This window comes from Parasteatoda tepidariorum, chromosome X1 (genome assembly GCF_043381705.1).
Source record: "Parasteatoda tepidariorum isolate YZ-2023 chromosome X1, CAS_Ptep_4.0, whole genome shotgun sequence".
NCBI classification, from domain to species: domain Eukaryota; kingdom Metazoa; phylum Arthropoda; class Arachnida; order Araneae; family Theridiidae; genus Parasteatoda; species Parasteatoda tepidariorum.
This window is the reverse complement of record NC_092214.1, coordinates 16,552,257-16,574,347: the sequence shown is the minus strand read 5'-3', so window position 1 is coordinate 16,574,347 and position 22,091 is coordinate 16,552,257. Positions and strand designations below refer to the sequence as shown.

The window sequence follows — 22,091 nt, the reverse complement described above, 5'->3', positions numbered from 1 at the left end:
ATTTTTATCGAATGAATAATAGAAGGATGATAAAGAGAATATTACTTGATGTAATTTCTGTTTGAGAACTTTCAGTTAAAATTTAAATAAAACTAAACTTTTATATGAAATCGCGAAATCTGCATATAAAACTTTCATGTTAAAAAAGAGCAAAATGAGAGAGAGTTAAATATATTTTACAACAGAGTTAACAGGACATCAGAGTTAAATATATTTTACTTTGAAAAATGAAATGAGAAAGGAATAAACTATTTAAAATATTCATTTTTTAAATAAAGAAATAATAATACATAAATATAAATTAAAATTAAAGCTGCATTGTTAAATTAAAACTTACTCTGAAAAATGAGTTCCTTTTTTATATTTCAAGTTCTAATATGCATCGTATCGGAAATGTTTTTCATTCTTGTATATCAAATTGGTTTCACTCAATTTTGTTGAATGTTGAAAAAATAGAACTTTTTATACCAATTTCTTCGAGTATCAGTAGTTAAGTAGGTGAAAATTTTTACTCATTTCTGTGGTATTTTTTCCCTTTGAAATTTGCTCCTAATACAGTAGACTATATAGAATATTGTATTAATTGTTTTATTACTATACAAAGATTTTTATTGTGCTTTTCAAAGGCTATTTATACTTTAAAAACTATTATTTAAAAATATTATGATTTGCAAAGATATTGGATTTCTTTACCCACAATTAGAATTAGAATACAGAAAAAGAACATAAAGTAGATTTATAAGAATTCTATTTCTTTATAATGAAATTCAGTAATTACAATTGTGATGTTTATCTTTATGAATCTACATCAGAAAAAAGCGCAATGACCATTGGAGCAAATGGCATAAAAATTATTTAAAAAAATGTTTTTTTTTGGCAAAAAAAGATTAATAAAAAAAAACGTAAAAAATTGATTCCAAAAAATAAAATTATTTGTTAAGACATGCCCAAGTAACAAATCATATTTGTCTTATTTATATTAGGTTTTTTCCAACATGAAATCTGAGAAACTACTTTTAAAATTTTAAAACCAAGCTATGAAACAATAAGCGACGATAAACATCCCTTTGTGATAAACGGGTCATCTGTTAAGGCACCCTTGTCTTCGAACAGAATGCACGACGAGTTCGTAGTTTTCCTCTGTATATAATCCAAAAGTAATATAGTTTCACTCAAAAGCATAAAAAAAAAAATTATGTTTTTTTAAAACAGTCGTTGAACAGTCGACCCAATTTTTTGGGTTTACGACTGCAAATGTTCAACTCCGTAGCCTTGTAATTTTGAGCACAATCCAGATCCAATCAAGGGAGCTCCTGGATCGAGTATTGGGAGAAATTGCCTTCGTGGAGGACTTTTTGATAGAACTAACCTGCATTTGCGTTGCAAGGAGAGGAAGACCACGAAAACCTCACGTGGTTAGTCTCATGGCCAGGGATTCTAACCCATGATGCGTCTAAAACTAAGGATATTTCCCATCAGCACTGTGGTCGGTGCAAGCCGGATGCTGATTCGTATCGACCAACCATCGGAAGGATTCGAACCCGGTTCGCCTCATTGGAAGGTGAATGCTTTATCCCCTGAGCCACCACGGCTTAATACTTGCATTTTGTTATTAGTGAAACTAGATTGCATGTCATATACGAGTTTTTACCAATATGTCTCTCAATTATTCCTCCAGTATATGTCGATGGGATATTTAAAATAATGAAACAAATAAAAATAATTTTGATACTGATTCTCCCCTCCATTATTCAGATACATCAAATAAAGAATAATTCTATTTTTAAAATTAAATTCTAAATCAAGAAAGTTCAATTTCTTGCAAATGAGATATTTTTTCATCGAGCTTCTGATACAATCATTAACGAAATGTACTCCACCCATAAATGCAGAGCGAAATAGCTGAGATAAATGCAGGCTTCAAAAGGGGTAAGATCGAAGGACAGGAAAAACCTTTCACGTTTTTATTCGCATGTTCCAATATATTGTGGGGAAAATAATAATTAAAAAAAGGTCTAAAAGAATGAACGTGCTTCTAATTGTAAGCTGCAGTGGGCAATTGCAGAAGTTCTTTCTTTTAACGAACAATTCCAAGTTTAGTAATGAGTAACAATGTTTTACCCCCGCATGCCTACCTCGCTACACTACCCACGCGACAGAGAGAACTATAAAAATCGATATGCAAATCAGCCAATCCATAGCTATACAATGAAAGGTGAAAAATAAGGAGAAGAAAAAAAATCTTTTAAGAAAAAAAAAATTTTCAGGAAAAAAAATTAGGATAAAAAAAATCCTTAAAAGAAGAGGAGAAAAAAATGGAGTGTCTTAAAGAAAAGGAAGAAAAAATATACAGTAAGAAAAATTGAAAGACGGAGGGATGAAAAAACATCGCAAGAAAAGGATGGGGAGGAGATAGAAAGAAGAAAAAAACGTGGGTATAAGACCGCCTGGGAACTCGAAAGATTTTTTTTTTTCTTTTAAAGAGTTGAGAGAATAGAAAAAGTGTTTGGGAGCGTTTAAAAGAATCCAGGTTATTGCCATTCGTAAAGTCACCTTACGGTTTAAAAGGGTTCAGGTTGGAAAGAAGGTCGCCAGAGCAAAGGTTCAAAGTGCATGGGAAAAAGGGTTATTATAGAGGGTCAAAGAAACGATGGAAAAATCAGAATAAACACTTTTCGATAGATCAAAGTCAAGGCTTACTTTAAAGTAATCGGTTTTTTATTAACTTTAATTCACAGATATTATATTTTTTGTTGTTTCAGCGCAAACGTGTTTTTTAATATTTTGGGTTAGAAAAAAAAATTTTTTTTCTCTCAAAACAGTCCTTTAGAGAAAACAACAAAAAAACATATTTGAAAGTGAAGTTTTTAAATAATTTTTGAAAAAAAAAATTTTTCATAAATTTTGCAGAAAAATTTTTCTTATTTTTGAAAAAAAAAAATCTTTATTGAAATTAGAATTAAATGAAAAAAAAAGTTGAGACTATACTTAGAAGTGAAATTTTGTAATTTACTGCAAATTCCCAATTAAGAGTAATAAGAAAATTTATGAGATGAAAACTAATTAGTTTTAAATATTAAAAAAATATATTTTTGTGTTTGATAAGTTTTATTGAAGCGATGTCATGAATTTTCAAGAAAAACTGTTTGTACTTACTTCTAAATCTTTGCATATTTTCTTTTTATTATTTTGAGGCTTAGGATCAAAAGGAGGTAATGTTTTAACTAAAAGGTCAGCAGCTTCAGCTAATCTCTGGATTTGGCTTTCAACTAAAACTGGTGTGAGAGACGTTGGCGAACCAGGTGCAGGAGGATATTCTCCCAATGCCTAAAAAAGAACATTATTTAAATTAGCTCTTAATATTTTTTAAATATCAAATAGGAAACTTTTAATCAAAATAATAAAATTTATCATATTATAATAAAATTTCAACGAGCTTAATATTATAATGAAAAATTGAATTTAGATATACATGGTGATCCACGAGGACCACCTCAATGTGCTAGTTTTGAACCCTTATCAATAATGAAGACAAAAATATATCCATTGGGAGTTGAAAAAAAATAATAAGGCGAAGAAGCTATCGAAATCTGACAAATTAGAGATAAAGAAGGTTAATGTAATACATATCAAAACAGGTTTAATTAGTGGTTAAAACTTGAAGGTGTTTCTCAAAAGCATTTCTAAATTCCTTTGTTTCACCTGTAATTAAATCTGTCTTGTTGTTTATTACATCCTCCTTCCTAAACTCTGATTTATCTGATTTCGATAGCATTCCCCCCCCCCGGCTTAAATATTAATTTGCGACCCCCAATGTATATATATTTTGTTTTTATTTTTTGATAAGGATTCCAAAATTGCATATTAAAAGTGGTCTTTATGGATTTACGGAACACTTTGTAACAATAAATTCTATAATTTTTACGAAACAAACCTTGAAATTTAACAACTAATTTAACAACTAATAATTTTAAAACTTTACATATATATATATATAATAATCAACATTTATCAATTTCTATCTCATATAAGTGAATAGAATACTTTTTAATTTCATCAAGAAAAAAAAAAAGATTGATTTTTACGAATTATATGAGAAAATTTTATGCTAATGTTTATGTAATGAGAAATATGAAATACTAAAGTTACAAAAATGATTACTAAAATTATTAATTAAAATGGATACATTCTGAAAGTATGAAGTATAAAATAATTAATTATTTGAACTACCTGTTGAAATGATGTTGGTTGAGGAGATGAAGCTTCTTTAGCACCGGGAGATGGTGATGATTGACTATTACTATTACTTAAAATAGGCATAGGTGGGCTTGGTTGCATAGGTGCCACAGGAGATGGTTGAGAAAGGTTCAAAGGTCTAACTACTGGAGGACTAACTGGATAAGGACTTTGAGGGACAGATGACGGCAATAAAGGCGTTTGAAACATAGCTGGAAGAGAACCCATAAACTCATGAATATAACATTTTATTCAAGACACAGCAAATTTTATTTTTTCTAATCAAAGCAAAGAAGCTATCCTATACAATTTAAGAGTAAGTTTTTTTCTCACTTAGATGATTTCGGCAAGTAATATTTATATCTTTATTCAAATAATTCACCTAAAATCATGTGGATTTTAATAATATCATGATGCGATCTCAATTTTGCTCCAATTGTATGTATACTCTAAAAACTATCTTAGAGTCTTACTCTCTGAACAATGAGCATATAATACCGTTATATTATAGATTAAATGTACTAGTGCCATAATTTCCATTAAGTTACTAGTGCCATAATTTCCTGTTTCCTGTTTCTTCCATACTTTGATATTAAAAATCTGTCAAAAATAAGGTATGTTTATTCAGAGTAAGTATGCTTTTGTATCGGTTTTGTAACATAATTAGTGCGTAGCATGCCAATTAATACTTAGTATTAATTAATTGGATTATTTAAGATTAATTTTAACTTGCTTCAAATTTAAGTTATCACATTTGAATGTTTTTCAGTCTATAATCGATAGAACAATTTAAAATTAAAAAAATAATAATAATAGTAACAACTTTATTTAACTCAGTTGAAAAGTTAAATAAAAAGATATGAATTTTATGCATCATATTTGTAATAGTTTTCCAGTATATTCTCTAAAGAATTTTCTTTTCGCAAGACGTTAGCAAATACACCATTTAAACTTAGTATTTGTTAATATTTTCCAGAGGATTCGAATCTATCCATTATAAAAGCATGCTTAACGGCTCTGCGAAGTTGGTATATATTTTTTATTCGATTACTAGTGATTTAATAAATATCTATCACTTAAAAATATTGATTAGCTTAAAATCAAAAATAATGAAAAATTAAGCATAACAAGTTTAGCTTTTTAAAGTATGTTTACAGTTTGGTAAATAAAATTATCAAATAATAAAATCAATAACTATTTATTAATATTTAAAAAAAGATAATAATAATAAGTTCAGGCATTTTACCGCCCTTTAGCCTAATACCCCCCTGAGTCCCACATTCCCAGTTCTACCCTGGATTGAATGTAAAGTTCATTTAGTTGCTGTTATACTAGTTCAAGTTTAACGAAATTAACTGCTTACTAGAACGGTATCAGCTTAATTTAAACCTTCGGCAAAATATATAAAACCACAATTATTATTATTTATGGAACATTACAATGTGTATTAAATTTATAATAAAAAATTTTTTTTTTCATTATCAATAAAACACAATTGACGATATTAATAATTATTAATTTTAATTAACAATTTTAAATAATGATCATATAAAAAATGGATGGTTTCCTTATTGCATTAATTAAATTAGTAAGAAATTAATTTATCACATGGATTGGGCAGTTAAGGTTAAAAGATTTTATAGGTTGTTAAGTTGAAGAAAAAAAAATTAGAATAGAAAAAATTAACATAGACAATTGCAAAGTAAACTTTCTTTTGTTTTTAATCAAAAATTCAAATATTTTTTCTTGAAAAAATGAAAGAATTTATGCTTATCAGGGTTACGTTTAAATTTTCATTTTATTTCAGCTTCAAAAACATGACGTATAACAATTTACCTACCCAGGATTTCGAACAATAATATTTTAGAAAACAAAAATTTATTATCTTTACTACTTTTCCTCTATTCATTTTTACACGCTTCGTTAATTTAAAAGAAAAATAAATAAATTAAAAAATGAAAAAAAAGACAAATTTTGTCTTCTGTTAAAAAAATATGTAAATAAAAGCTTCTGTAAATAAAAGCGAAAAAAAAATGGCATCGTATGAGAAGAAATAGAGTTTTAAGAAGAGGAGTAAAAAATATATAATCCTGTTTATTCGAATTGAACACTTTTACTGCAAAAAATGGACGAGATTTCATGGAAGCATTAGACTCTATTAAATAATAAAGACAGGATGAAAACTTAATGGTTTATGATGAAAAATTGCGATATGAAGTGAGATAAAGGAATTACATTTAAAGCTCCCGAAAGACGTAACTCGCTATTTCTATGAGTTGCCATTAAGACAGAGTAGAAAATTTTAGGTAAAGAGAAACAAAGTAAAGAGAAACAATGTAAAAATGAAACAAATTGAAAACATTGCTTATGATGAAAAATTCACGATATGACGTGAGATAATGAAATTACGTCTAAGTCGCCCGACAGACGTAACTCTTCTTTTCTATGTGTTACCTTTAAATGAGAGTAGAAAATTTTAGGTAAAGAGAAACAATGTAAAAAAAACAAGGTAAAAAAGAAACAATGTAAAAAGTAAGCAAAATGAAAATTTCTTTTTATATGATGAAAAATTCGCGATATGACGTGAGATAAGGGAATTACATCTAAGTCGCCCGACAGACGTATTTTTTTTTTCTATGAGTGACCGTAAAATGAGAGTAGAAAATTTTAGGTAAAGAGAAACAAAGTAAAAATGAAACAAAGTAAAAAGAAACAATGTAAAAAAGAAGCAAAATGAAAATTTCTTTTTATATGATGAAAAATTCGCAATATGTCGTGAGATAATGGAATTACATCTAAGTCACCCGAAAGACGTAACTCTTTTTTTTCCTATCAGTTACCGTTAAAACAGAGTAGAAAATTTTTGATAAAGATAATTGTTTTTTTAGATATTGGAGAAAAAAAATTTTCTTATAGAGATTAGGAATGAAAGCGAAACTAAAAAAATAACTTATTTAAAAATAATTTTATAAAATCAAACTAGTTTTAAATACAAGCGATTTTAAAATTAATGATATACATCGAGAGAAAAATTATTAAAATATTATTTGTTAAATCATTATCAGTGGTCGGGAAAAATACATTATTTTTGCAGTTTACTATAACTACAATTACTCTGTTACAAATGTAGTTAACTATAACTATTTTTTTTAAATGTGGTGATTACAAACTACTTTCGAAATGTGTTCACAATTTCACTACTTTAAGAAATCGAACTTTGCTGGAAGAATTAATTGAATTGATAGGTAATTGAATAAAAAAAAAACGCAATGGATATATTTTAACTGCGTAGGAAGACTTCACTTTTTCCAAACATAATGTTTTTTAAGAATTAGTAAATTACGAATATTATAATACCGTATCCTATCTAATAGTATAATGCTCTATGTTTGAATTAAATTGGAAAGGTTTACTATTGCGTAACTTAAAATAGCTGTACTAATTAACACTAGAAGGACGGAAAATTAGTATATACCTATATTGCCTAAAAGCAGTCAAAATGACAGTATTGTGAATGCGTAAATAAATTTGTTTAAAATTAATTTTTAACATTTATTATATCATTTACAGTCATATAACAAGTTATTAGTAAATATTAACAATAAAAAAAATTATATGTTGTACAAAAAGTCACAAAATTCTAAGAAATTGTGTCATTATAGTTTTTCTAATTGAAATTAAAAGCAGTCAAAATGACTTCCTTAGGCAATCTAGTGTTAAGCACAGTTTAATTTTGATATCAATCAAAATCTAAAAAATTAATACAATTTTAAAAAGTTATAAGATATAATAAAATAAAAAACTATTTAGCTATTTTTTATATATTTAAATTCAATTGTCAGCCTAAAGTCACATTAATTTTAAACAACCTTTACACTTCTTCTAAATATAAATTTGACGTCTCTCAGTCAAATTTTTTCTCTAAATTTAATTTTATTGAAATAAGTGGCATAAATTAATGAAATATTTTATTCTAAACACATTTAGAGAAAGATATGGATAGAACTTACCTGGGTTGTTGACCCATTCCTGCAAGGCTTTCTGTAACCTGCGAACGTGCAAAGGTTTGCTAGCCATTCCCACCAATGCCATAATTTCTAAAAACTCTTCTTCCCCAGCTTCACAAAGTTGCTGCACGTCATCACCACCTGAAACATGCAAGCAGCTTACCTCAACAACAATCACGAAATGGGGCAATCGTGGACACTCTCTTTTAGAAATGTGCTAACTTAAAAACAATAAATATAAGTTATTTAATTTTTATTAAATTTCAAAAATACTAGTGCCAAAAATTTGAAACTAAAATATCGATATAAAACAGTTTATTCATTTTTAGAACGTTATCCAATTTTCTTCTTTTTTATATTATTATTTAAAAATAGCACAAATGTGTTTAAAATGTTTTTTGTTTTTTTGAAAATTTCTGAAAATAGATTGACTTGGTTTTGATGATGCTATAAGAGGAATTTTTTAAGTGCTGACAGAAAAAAATAATCTGAACAAATGTTTCTTTCTTGTTTTTGCTTAAGTTTCAACAAGACAAATCAATGCAACGAATATATTTGATAAATTCGGAAAAGAAAGAAAAAAAATTACAGAAGTACAATTCAGAGATTTATAAACACCATTTCAATTTTTTTAAGGATTGTTTCATTATTGTAAACTTAGATTAAATTAAAAAACCTATATCAAAATCTGAAGTTCTTAAAAATAAATGTAACAGAAGAAAATTGTTAGAGCTGGCAAAAATTTACCAAATTTTTGTTTCTCTTTCACATCTTAGGGTTTCGCTAAATGATAAGAGCGAAATTAGATACATAGACAAATATGTAAGGGAAAAAAAAGGAAAAAACAGAAAGAAAACGCAGGTGAAAGACAGCTTACATAAAAAGATATAAGTAAGATTAATCAATAGACGGCTGTTCAATTCTAGTCACAACAATGATGACGTCATATTGAAAGAAAAATTCTGTTTCACAAACGCAATCGGTTTGAAAAACATATACTATTTTTTCATGCACTGTTGGAAATTTTGGCGCGTGTTGACATAATATGCTTTGAAAGTTTACTAGTAATATTACCAGGGTGCTATTTTGTATCATATTAGAGAGATTTTGCATATTATTTTGTATCTCTTAGCTACACTGTTATTTATAGGAAAATTTTCACATATGTGCATGTTCTATCCTTAATCTGAATTATAGCTCTAACTGGAATGGGTTTATTCAGATTGCTGTTAATTTGCCCCATTCAAGGGAGCTAATTTATGGTTTAATGTTGAATTTATTTTTCTAGCAGCATAAGGAGTCATCAACAATTTACTAAATATATTTTATAGAAAAACTTTAATACTTGAAGAAGGATAGGATATTTAAAACAACATCAGTATACTTTTATTAGATAGATAACAATAAAATCCATAAATATGAGTCATAAATAGCAAAATCAGAAAATAATGTTTTTTGATTGCAAAAAAACATAACAAGTTATATTTCTCCAAGCAAATTTATATTGAATTTTAATTATTTCTAGATGTGTGAGTTTAAAAAAAACAGCTATATATATATATATATATATATNACTCTGATGTTTCATCGATATATATATATATATATATATATCCTATCCTTATATATACTTCAGACTTATAAATCACATTTCCCAAAACAAATGCAAAAACTAAATTGAAGATCGTATCTCTTTTACTTAAATAGTTTAATTTCCTTTGCTTATATAAAAAGAAGTGTATTTTAAGATAATGCTTTATGTAACTACACCAAAGAACAGTTATAGAGAAAGTTATAGAAGGAGTTAAATAAGAAAAAGTAACAATCACATAACAGTTACAAGAAAATTAAATTTAATAAATAACTTTCCACTTACTATCAGGTTTGGAGAGAATTGTTTTAACTATACAGATCTGAATTTACAGCGGAAATAAGTTCAGGGCGCATATTTTATTTCTTGTCAAAATTAATTATAAAAATTTGCAAAAATAACGAAAAAATTTTTAATTTGAAAACTTGTTAAAGTTTTAGTTAAGTAAATTTTCTTTATCATCTAATGTGACAATAAATTATTACTTTAGTTGTACAGTTTATTTCCCAGAAAAAGATGCAATTATGTAGCTACTTAGGATATAATTCGCTTTAAAACAAGTCAAATATTTTTTTTCTGAAAAGAAGCGCTTTCCTCAAATTTTAAGAATGCTATTAAAACTAATATTAATAATATCATCAATATAATCTTATGAATAAAATATTACTGGCAAATGAAGGGGAAGGGTATGAGCAATACTTGAATAAGACATTAAAATTTTATTATTTTAATTTTTTGTAAATTAAAGAAAAAGAACTCTTAGAAAAATTTCAAATTTTGAACTAAAATAAAATTCAGTGAAAAAAAGAGGGAACCACAGAAACAGAACAAAAATGCTTTTATTTTAGTTTAATCCTAAAAATAGATTATAACAATGAATATTGTTACGTGAGCATAAGAATTGTTGAAAAGTCCAAGATTAATAAAAACATATTTATGTAATATTTGAACAGACTCCAGGTGGCAAAAAAATTTTAAAAAATCCATTTAAAGTAATTCATTTTTGAGCAAATCGATACAGACCCATTAATCCAGATAAATAATACTTAATTTATGCGGGTCATTAGCACAGAATAATATTTGTCTCTTTCACTAATCCAAATAAATGAATATAAAATGAATTAAAAATAAAAATACCGAAATAAAGTAGAATTCTTTCTTATTTTGGATAAAATTTAAAAAAAATATAAAACAATTACGTTTGCCCGAAAATTGACAATATCAAGTGTTAAATCGAGAGTGTTAAATCGATTTCAAATCGCTAACGATGACAACTTAAGCCAGAAAATTACAATTTTGAATGATAAAAATACCAACCAACAAAGGATCAGAATTACAAAAGTTAAAAATGTCAGTCATAATTTTGAAATCTTAGAGTGTCATTTCTCAAATTCTTCAAAATTCTGATATTAAAATTGTGAGTTAATATAGTTTCCTATTTCCTCAATTTAGTCTACAATATTGAAAGGATACTATGCCTCAACAAATAAATAAAGTTGTCATCAAAAGTCGCTGTTTTTAAACTCTTAGAAAAATATTTTAAAAATTTGATTTCGCACGTTTTATTGCATACATATTAGAAGAAGCTTTAAATTTTCTGATGAAAAAATCAGAAATTAGCAATAAGGTATGAATTAAAATAAACATGTAGTAAACAAATAATAAATACTAAAATACTGTGTACTTCAAACAATTTCAGTTTAACAGTTTATTTTTTAAACTGTAGTATAAAAAAATTAGCACTTTAAACCAGCATTTCCTGAACTCTGGGGTATGAATCAATTTTTGAGACAAACAATATTTGTGTACATGGGTTATAACTTGTAAGTATATTATATTGAAAAATGTAACAAATTTTTTATACAAATAAATATTATTCCACGAGATAAACGAGCAACAAAAAATATAAGAGTTACTTGAAATACATAATTTCAGTTTTTATTGAAATAAAAAAAGACATAATTTTAATAATTAATCTCAATTTGTTTTTAATGCCTTATAATTTTAAAAGGGTTATAATCATTATTCATTTTAAAATTTTAATAATTGTTTGATGTTATCTATGAGTAATTTCATGCACATCATTTAATAACATTAATTTTATTTATAAAGTACGTATGAATCAGTTTTTGAGACAAACTATATTTGTGAGTATGGATTATAACTTGTAAGTATATTACATTGAAAAATGTAAAAAAAAATTTATACAAATAAATATTATTCCACGAGATAAACGAGAAACAAAAAATATGAGAATTACTTGAAATAAATAATTTCAGTTTCTATTGAAATAAAAAGAGACATAATTTTAATAATTAATTTCAATTTGTTTTCAATGCATCATAATTTTAAAAGGGTTATAATCATTATGCATTTTAAAATTTTAATAATTGTTTGATGTTATCTATGAGTAATTTCATGTATATCATTTCATTATATTAATTTTATTTATAAAGTACGTGTATAACTAACTACTAAAAAAAATTAAATTCTAAAATAAATAAATTAAAAATCTGGAAACTGCAGTATCCATCCAATATGCCTTAAAAATTTATATTTGCTTAATTTCTTTCATTAATTATTTTTTCAAAATATTCTGGAGGAGAGGAAATGATGTTATATTATAATGATCATTAGCATTATTTTGTTTTCTTTTCTACTTTTGCGTTATAAGGAAAAAACATGGACAAACCGATAATGTTATCCAAAAGTAATGACTGTTAGTTTATCTTTCGAAAAGCATTGGTATACAACTCCACTATTTGACCAAAACCATAAATAAAAAAATAATATATTCAAGTAATAAATGAAATAAAACTTTTTTATAATGACAGACATTTAAAGCTGAATGAAAATAAGAGACTTACCTTGGCAAATGAAAGTGTCATAGTACGACAGTAAATTGGCTCTTTGTAGCACTCTATATAGTTGAAGCTCAGATTCGTTTGTAGGTTGTGATGTCATAGCTACTACCAAAAAGAATTATTACCACAACAATTATGGAAGCATATTTTTTGCATTTAAAATTCATCGCAACCAGAAAAATTCCATGCAACATAATGCATGCAATATAATGCAAAACCATGCAACATAATGCAAAAGGGTTGACTTTTCGAGAATTTTTGGGATACACCATTGTCATATTTTATAATCTGAGCATTCAAAGTAACGCACATATTTTTTTTTTAAAATTAAAATTAAATTGTATAGTTTTCAAAATGAAATATTTATTTTCAAATATTTTTCATAATTATTTTTCAAATAATAAAAAATAAAATATTTCCCCCCAAATGATTATTTTTTAAAAAACAAAATAAAAACAAGAAGAAAAAAATACCAAAACATTAAGGCAATGGAAAAATACTGAAAAAGGGTTTCAGGTATTATGGGAAGTATTACAATTGTATTTTAGATTATTAGTAAGCAAAATCAAGAAGTATATTTCAAAAGCCGAAAAAAAAATCAACATCATTTGAACGTAAAAAAAATATAATAAATCTAAGAAATCATAAAATTATACTTTTTTAAAAAAATGGAAAAAAGGTAAGTAAATAAAGTTAAAGACGATTTTTTTTTCGAAAAAAAAAAGAATATTATATTACAGAACTGAAATGATTTAAAAACATTTTATGTTTTGGCTTGCAATAAGAAATAATACACTATAAGACTATACACTTAATGGGGAGTAAAAATGAAAAAGATTATTACTTAACTCAAAGAGTGAAAATTTTTTTAAAGAATTGAGTTGCACTAAATGCAGGCGCAAGACCATATAAATTTCAAAATAATTAGCGCTTAGTTTTTTTTACCAAAACGAATGCAATTCCGTAACAATTTTTTCTAAGACTTTTTTAGCTTCAACGCGCTTAGTTACTATTAAAAACTATTCTAAGAATTTGTAAGTAAACTTTTTTAGCTATGACGCCTATTTTCTGACAAAAGCTGAATTATCTCTAACGCAGCGGTTAATTAAGTCGAATAAAACGTACCAATTATGACTACCAAAAAAAAAAATATCTCTAAATAAAAAATGTCTATGAAACGCAAAAGTGAAAGAGCGTGTTGAGCAACGAAATCTGTGTCATGAGACGAAAGGGTGAAGAGTGTTAAAATACAGAACGAGCTCTTCAAGAAAAGGTGTTTTTTCTTTTCTTTTTTGTGAACAAATATACAGCAACGTCAACCTAAGAAAGCATAAAAAAAAGAAAAGAAAATGCATCAGTTCGCGACGAAATGGAACGAAATGAAGACGAACTCTTATATAAAAAGAATAAGGTTTATAATGAAAAAAGTAAGTCGAAAGCTTATAGAGAAACAACATTGCTTGAAAAGTAGTTAATACTGCAAATTACAAACGTAAAATTTATTAACTTATAATAAAGGTTCTGTTAAAAGTCCCTACACTTTTTAAATTTTTCTAAAATGGAAGAATTAACTGCTTTTTTAAATAATCTACGATATAAATGTAAAGAAACAATAGTTAGAATAAGAAAGTAAATTTATTTATGAATAAAAATACAAAATGTGCTGGAGTAATAGGGGTGATAAAACTCAAAATATTAAATCAATGAGTTGTTAATTGCAAAAGCAACGAAATTTCACCATAATAATAAAGTTTAAATCATAGTTTAATCTTTCAGAATTCAAAACAAGTTTTGTATTGACTGTTATGAGCAATGTCCTTTGATAAGTATTGATTCAATTCAATCCATAAAAAGATACATATATAAAGAAAGAAAAGTGTAAAATTGTGGTTGCACAACCGAGGGAGCTATTTTTTTAATAAAATTTATTCATTATTTCATCATAAATTTATAGAAAAAATTACAAAGGAAGGTTTTAACATTGGATTACATTTTTCTTATCGTTTAAATTCATTTATTTTTTTCTCATTTTAATTCTCAAATAGGATCTCAGATTTTAATATGTCAAACTAAAATTTTTGCCACGTCAATTTAGAAAAAAATCTATTTCATTGATACAGTTAACTCATATAAAAAAAGAAAAGAATTCGCAAGTTCAAAAAAATTCTTAAATACTTTGGAAAATTATTATTTATAAACACTTCATTAGTGTACAGTTAATGTATCGATTAGACACAGAGGGTTTAAGAGTTTTCATTAACACGGAACTTTGAAGAAAGAAAACAAATAATCTTAACGAGTCGGATAAAAATAATATAGATTTATTTTTAGTAAAGTTATATCTAAACACACAAAAAGTTCCTATTCTTCAACAATGTTTTGGCACTCGTTCAAAACCCTTCTTTCCTCCTTAAGTATGAAAATAAACTCATGAGATTACTTTGAAGAAAATGTTGTTAGGTAAATATTACTAATATACAGGTTGATCCAACTTTCTTTAGGCAATAACACCTAATCACATGCAAGTACAGTGTACAAAATAATAATAAAAATTATAAATAATAAAACGAAAATCTTAATAATTTTACTCTTGTGTTGGGATTTTCAGGAACATTCTGAGTGACGTTTCACTTTGAAATATAAAATTAAAGGTGAAAACGTGAAAGCAATTCTTTTTTAAAAAAACATTGCTAATAATATAATACAGCAACAAAAACATAAGTTGCTTTTGAGACATGTACAATTATTTATTTTTAGTCTCAAAAATAAAGTATCGAAAATAAAGTAAAATATCTGCCTAGTAAAACATAAAGAAAATGCTTGGAAAAAGATTTTTGGGCATTAATGTGTTTTCAATATTTACAGAAATGAACTTGTTTATTCATATTATGTTTGATTATGCATATTAAGATTTATTTATTATTAATAGTTTTTGAAATAATGTCAGTTAAGTTTCCACAACGTCCTGTTGTAGGCCAGGTGATTATGGGGGCTTCCACTCTAGCAACATACTCAGCATTACTCAAAATGCGCTAGTCGCCACTAAGGATCGAACCCCAGTCCTTCACAATAATTTAATTTTACCACTGAGCCATCTGATGCCATTAGTAATCGTAATTAATATTGCTATTCCATTATCAAAACACTGTTGAATACATGTAACGAAATAGGAATATATGTATTTTATACACCTTTGAAAAAAACATAAGATAAAAAGAAAAAAAAAGATAAATGACTAATTAGCATACATGGAAGCTATTATTTGAAATACATATTTTATTTAGGTTACGTAAAAATAGTTGATAATTTTTCACCACACAAAGGGTTACGTGAAACCATAGGCATGTAGTTTTTATTGACGGTATATTTTATGTAGTTTATTTATAAATAAATTTGCGAGCTTCATTAAGAAAAATGAAAGAAAATAATACAAATATGCATTCAATTTTGATTACTAATTAATTACTTTACAAGAGAAACTAATAAACTAAAATCTCGCACATTTTTCATGTTTAAAAGTTAAAATGCAGTTTTACTTAAAAATAGCATTTGAAAACCTTAATTATTTAGGAAACTATTCTAATGTTAACAGGGTCTCAAATGCATTGACAAAAGATCTAAATAGAACGCAGTCGTACATTGCAATAATGTAATAATAAAGAATGCAAAATTCTTCATCAGTTTTAAATATTAGATTTCAGCGAACTAAACTGATTACGAAAAGCAAACATCGCAGTTTAAAGTTTTGGAATCAAATTTACTCAAGATGAAATTCAATAGCTGCTTAAAAAAATAACAAAGGAAAGATACATTAAACTATAGATAATTTTAACACAAACAAGTACCATCATTTGTTTAAGTAATCAAATTTTTTGAAACATGTTTTACCGAAGCATTCTTGAAAAAGAATCCATTTGCTTAACAGAAATTAATTTAACAATCATCAATTTAGTTTAAGAATATATATTTTAAAAAAACGATGAAAATAAATTACACCAAGTGGGAAAAACATAAAGTTGAATTTTATTATTAGATTATATTTTATAACATCGTTTAGACAAATAGTAAAATGTTTTCGAAAGTGTCAAGTGCTTTTCAAGCGGGTTTTATTAAACCGCTATTTTAAACGTCAAGGTCTCTATAAATTTTAAAAAAAATGTTCAATAAAATATTAATACTAAATGATTTTTCTCATATTTAAATTTTTTTCATAGAAAATTGAATTGCGAAGTTTGATCTGAAAAAAGATGTCAGTTTTAAACTAAAATTTTGCATATTAATTTAGTAAAAAAAATTAGAAAAGACTGAATTCTTAAGAAAAGTAAATTTTAATTTTATGATGCACACATTATTTAGAAATTATGATGTAGTAAAACATGGTATTCTACTCGAGGAAAGAACACGAACATTTAAAATAAAAAAGAACTTTGTTTGCGTGGGGTTTGCTTACAAGCTTTGCTTATGTAATTTTTTTTTCTTAAATTCTATAACACAGTTGAAATTGGAAAATGGTTCTACATAAAAGTAAGCTATTTTGATTTTAACACGACTATTAAGATAAAAATGTGCCAGATTAAATTTCACAATTTTGAATACATACATAATTGTTTAGCTTATATAAGTTTACTTTCCTTCTTATTATTAATTGGCATTCATCCAAAATGTACGTGGAATATTCAGTAAGCAGGATTTGAAGATTTGNTATATATATATATATTCATTACATAAATTCACATAAATTCATTTTAAAAGACTATGCTTTTATAATTTATAAATACCATTTTAAGAATAAATAATTTTTTCATAATTTCTTTGTGAATCTTGTTACCGAGTTGTTGTTTTACCGAGCGGTCAAAACTATTCAGCTTTGCAACTTTGAACCCCTCAATAGCCACAGAAATTGAGAAATAGGCTCATACATTAAAATGGAAATATTGCAAGGAATGCAATAGATAAATGAATTCAAAACAAGTCCCTTAAAAACTCAAATCTCTCCTATAGAAATTCATAAAAAAACTGCACTGAAAATTAAATGTAAACAAACCAATTGAGTCTGACAAGCTGCTGATTAAACATCTTGAATATATGTATAATGAGAATCAACTAGAAATTGAGAAAGACATACCTGACCCAATATTGAGAGCTAACTCCTTGTTCCTGTTATATGAATAATACCCGAAAGGCTGAGAGTGAATACAGATGGGCTTTGAAATACTAGATAATACTGAATCCGGCTTATACAGTAAAGCCTTCGTACAGTGTGCATCTGTGGGGTGTTACATGTCAAATTCCGATGTTGAAATTCCTGCTAAATTATCAATTTTAGAAAATATTGAGCTAAAAAAACATCTCTAAAGCGGTTTCTTTGGTTGACTCTAAAGCAACCATTCAAGTTGTCGTCATAAATCAACACACACAAACTTAGACTATCATGAAAATAAAGCAAATGCTGTGAATCACAACAAAATTATGCTTTTACAATGTATCTCTTTGCATTTGGGAATTGACGTCAACCAAGAGGCTGACTTGTTAGCCAAGAGAGGGGCTCTTTAGCAACAAGACAACTTGCCCATTCCTCCAGAATCACTTAAAAGATATGTGTGTTAAAATTACATATACCCTCAAATACGATCAAGTAGCCAAGTCAATAGATAAATCCTGAGCCAACATCCAAGATAGCTGGAAAATCTTTTACCACAAAACCAGTAAGAAAACTATAGCAAACTCTAGACTAAAGACAGGCCACGACTGCTTAGCCGAACATATGAAAATAATTAGAATACTTCCATCAAGTATTTGTCAAATCTGTAAAATGGGCATGCTGAACACTTTTTTGCATGCCCAGATTTAGATACAGAGTCTCAGAGACTTACCAAATTATATAGGACTGCTAGAACTTCTATGAACTATTATTGATCGAACTCTACCTTTTCCTTGGTTATCCTTTTTTAGCTTATGTTTACTTATAATTTCATGTCAATATTGTGCATGTTAACATTGTGCATATTTGTAGTATTTTTTTTTTGTTCCTTTGTCCATTTTTGTCCATGTCTCTATGGATTGAAATCTCTATGGATTGAAATTTCAACCAGCCATAAGTAACAACATCTTATTGTAAGAAAACATTTTTATTGAAAATAAAGAGCTAACTTAATTACATGGCGCATTTTAATCACCATTTTTTTCGATTCAGTGTGAAATAGTAATAATAGTAATCAATCACAAGTCCATCATGAAAAAGTGAAACGTCAAGATAGAAATAATGATCTCGATATTCTTAAGAAACAGTAATGAAAATTTTACATTTATAATGTACTAGCAATTAAAAAATTAATTTCGCAACAGTGATCAGCATTAATTTCAATGTTGGATCAAAACAATTGCACCGAGAATGAAGAAAAGAATTTTGTAGAAATCAATAGAACAGAGTGCTCCGAAATATTACAAATGAAAATAACGGAAATCAATGATAAAAGTAAACAAGCAGTGTTCTAAATAATGGCTCAAATTATTTTTTCCAATTTTCTCGGGAATAAATACAGCAATCTTTGAAGAGCTAGAATTTAATGGAAAAAAGGACGATAAGTTTAACATTTTAAACAGCAAAATAGTTACATTTCCAAAATGTTTCCATTGAAGTTTCTATTATTTATGTCAAGTTATAAATTTATTTAAGCTAATATAGAAAAATTATATATCTTTCATACAATATTATTTTAAATATCCTTTTATTTGATTAACTGACTTTATAATTATTTTTGATAGATTTTTTAAGTTTTGTTAACTTTTAGACGCCAACTGATTATGCCAGTTTACTTTTGTTTAATTTTATGACCCCAGTAGTATTTTTAAATGTTTAAAGTTTTGATTTATTACTACTTAATCAAATATCAACTTTAAATACAACTTTCATTAAATTAGAGAAGTGGTTTGGTAAAATATGCAGAAAAGGAAAGGAGGTAAAATATGATGCATGTAAAATTAAGTAAGGAGTATATGTAAAGGAAAGGAAAAAAGTCACACAAGTTTGATCATAAACATTTTTTTCCAAAGGTATTAAATAATAGTTTTAAAATGAAAGTTATTAAATAATAACTAAAAGACGCAAAACAAAAGGGATAAAGTAATATTTTGAGTTAAATTTTCAAATGTGTCTTAGTACTAAAATAATATTTATTTAATTCTTGATGCAAAATGTAGGTGGAATTACTTTACATTTTGCTTTAAAAATTATAAAAACGATTTTAAAAAAAACTTTTTTTATAGACATTATTCATTGTGAAACTTATTTTTTAATTGAGAGTTTTCATTGCAGGATTGAATGGAAAGAGAGAATAATTCATTTAGAAATCGTTCATTTTTTAAAAATAGAGGTGAAATATTTATATTAAAGAATATTTAATATTACTATTTAAAATAAAAATATTAATTATTAAATTATATTAATTATTAAGAAACATTAGTTACTGAAAAATATTTAATATACAAATTTAATACAAAAAATATTAATTATTACAAAAATTTTAATATTAATACATATAATATTAAAAATTTTAAATTATTATTATATCATTTATACATTATTTATAGTATTCAATTTATAAACTATTTTCCTGCTTAGTATATTACTTATTATTGAATTTATTATATTATTCATTATTCTATTTTATATATTACTTATAGTTACAATGTTTTATTTAAATTAATTAAATGTTCATATTAATTATTTCTTTCTTAAAATCTTTACTTAATTAAGTAAATAAACTCAAAGAAAATCAAGAGAAATAAAATTGCTAAAAACCTAATGTTTTTCAGTACCTCACAAAATTATGAATTGATTAGTTAGTAAAATACAATTTCAATGTATCATATTAAAAGTAGGGATAATAGCAAAGTGATTAATTAGTCTTTAAGAAAAGTTAAAAAGTTTAAATTTAAAAATAAATAATTAAACCAATAAATAAAAAAACTAAAACCATATTGTATTAATAATAAAAATCTTTTAAGTCTACAGTAAGATAAATTTCAATACTGAAATTTTTTGAATTTAAAAAATAATATACACATATGTATAATAATATAAAACATATACTATATATAATAATATTTAACATATATTATACTTAATAATATACATACTTGCTAAATAATATGCAAATTGAACTCCTAAGTGCCGGAGTCCAATATATTGGATAACATTTCGTAATCACCAAAAAACATTATAATATTAAAAAATAATATTACTTCGCTTATCACCAAAAAAATAATATTTTAAGATTTATTTTTCTGTTTATATGAATTCACAAAAGAATGTCTATGTAAATATAAAATTGGTTTGATTCTTGTAGGAAAAAATGAAAATTTTTAAGAAAAGTAAGAAATTTTATTCAAGTAAACTTTTATACAGTTTTATGGTATACAATTCGAAACACTATGTAGATTTCGTTTTATGGCTTAAATGTAAAGAAATGCACAGTAAAAATATTCTGCACTATGTAAAAATTGCTAAAAATCAAACCTTATAAATTTTCTGAGAAATGATTAAAAATTTAAGAATTATATAAACAATGCGTATACATAATTCAGTATTATTAGTATTTTTTACATAATGTAGAATATTTTTATTATACAATTCTTTACAATTTAGTCATCCTATACAATTTGGTCAATCGAAATCCACATAGTGCTTTAAATAGTATGCAATAAAACTGTCTAAAAGTTCATTTGAATAAAAGTTCTAACTTTTCTTTCGTTTTACACTCGAGTGTCAAACCAATTTTATTTCTACATAGAAAGTCGTTTTGTAAATTCATATCAACAGAAAAGCAAGTCTTAAAAGTCAAGTCTTTCTTTGGCGACAATCTGGCTCTTAGGTGTTCATTGTGTATGTTATTCTGCTGATATTCTCCCTTGGCATTACATATCCACCAAATGTTAATTTGAATTGCTATGTTGAAGAGTTTTTTCTCAAAATTCTTCTCAAGAGTTTTTTCTCAAAATAATCGACGTAACAAACGTCGATTATTTTTCGATATAGGGAAAGAATTTTTTCGGAAAAATTACGATGTAAGTTTAAGCTTTCTATTTAATGCATAGTTATATTTGTCATACTTTTAAAAATTTAATTATCATTGCTAAATTTGCTTATATATAGTCAACTATCATTACATTCATAATTATTAGTAGTTTTAGTAGTTAATGTTTAATGACTCTACCTTTTTGAGTTCCATTTTAGAAGACATTTTTCTTCTTTTTAGAAAATATTTAGCTGTGAACTTGATATCTCGAAAACTCGATATAGAAAACGAAATCTCGAAAACTCGCTAACTCACAATTTATTTGTCATCCCTTCAAATTTTGAGATATCGAGAATGTACTGTATATATATATATA

General features: G+C 25.9%; 1 protein-coding gene across 7 annotated transcripts in view; it reads right to left on the bottom strand.

Moving 5' to 3' along the window:
• LOC107450996 (uncharacterized) overlaps positions 1-22,091 on the bottom strand; it is an 85,125-nt gene that overhangs the window by 41,620 nt on the left and 21,414 nt on the right. For 4 of the 7 annotated variants that reach the window (XM_071187358.1, XM_071187359.1, XM_043038867.2 and 1 more), the window contains exons 4-7: positions 12,702-12,800; positions 8,247-8,384; positions 4,231-4,448; positions 3,157-3,327 (exon numbers count right to left, since the gene is read on the bottom strand). In XM_071187358.1, the coding sequence (XP_071043459.1) occupies positions 3,157-3,327; positions 4,231-4,448; positions 8,247-8,384; positions 12,702-12,800 (626 nt within the window). Of the gene's footprint in view, positions 1-3,156; positions 3,328-4,230; positions 4,449-8,246; positions 8,385-12,701; positions 12,804-22,091 lie in introns of all 7 variants that reach the window. The other 3 variants (XM_043038863.2, XM_043038862.2, XM_043038865.2) reach the window with 1 other exon arrangement.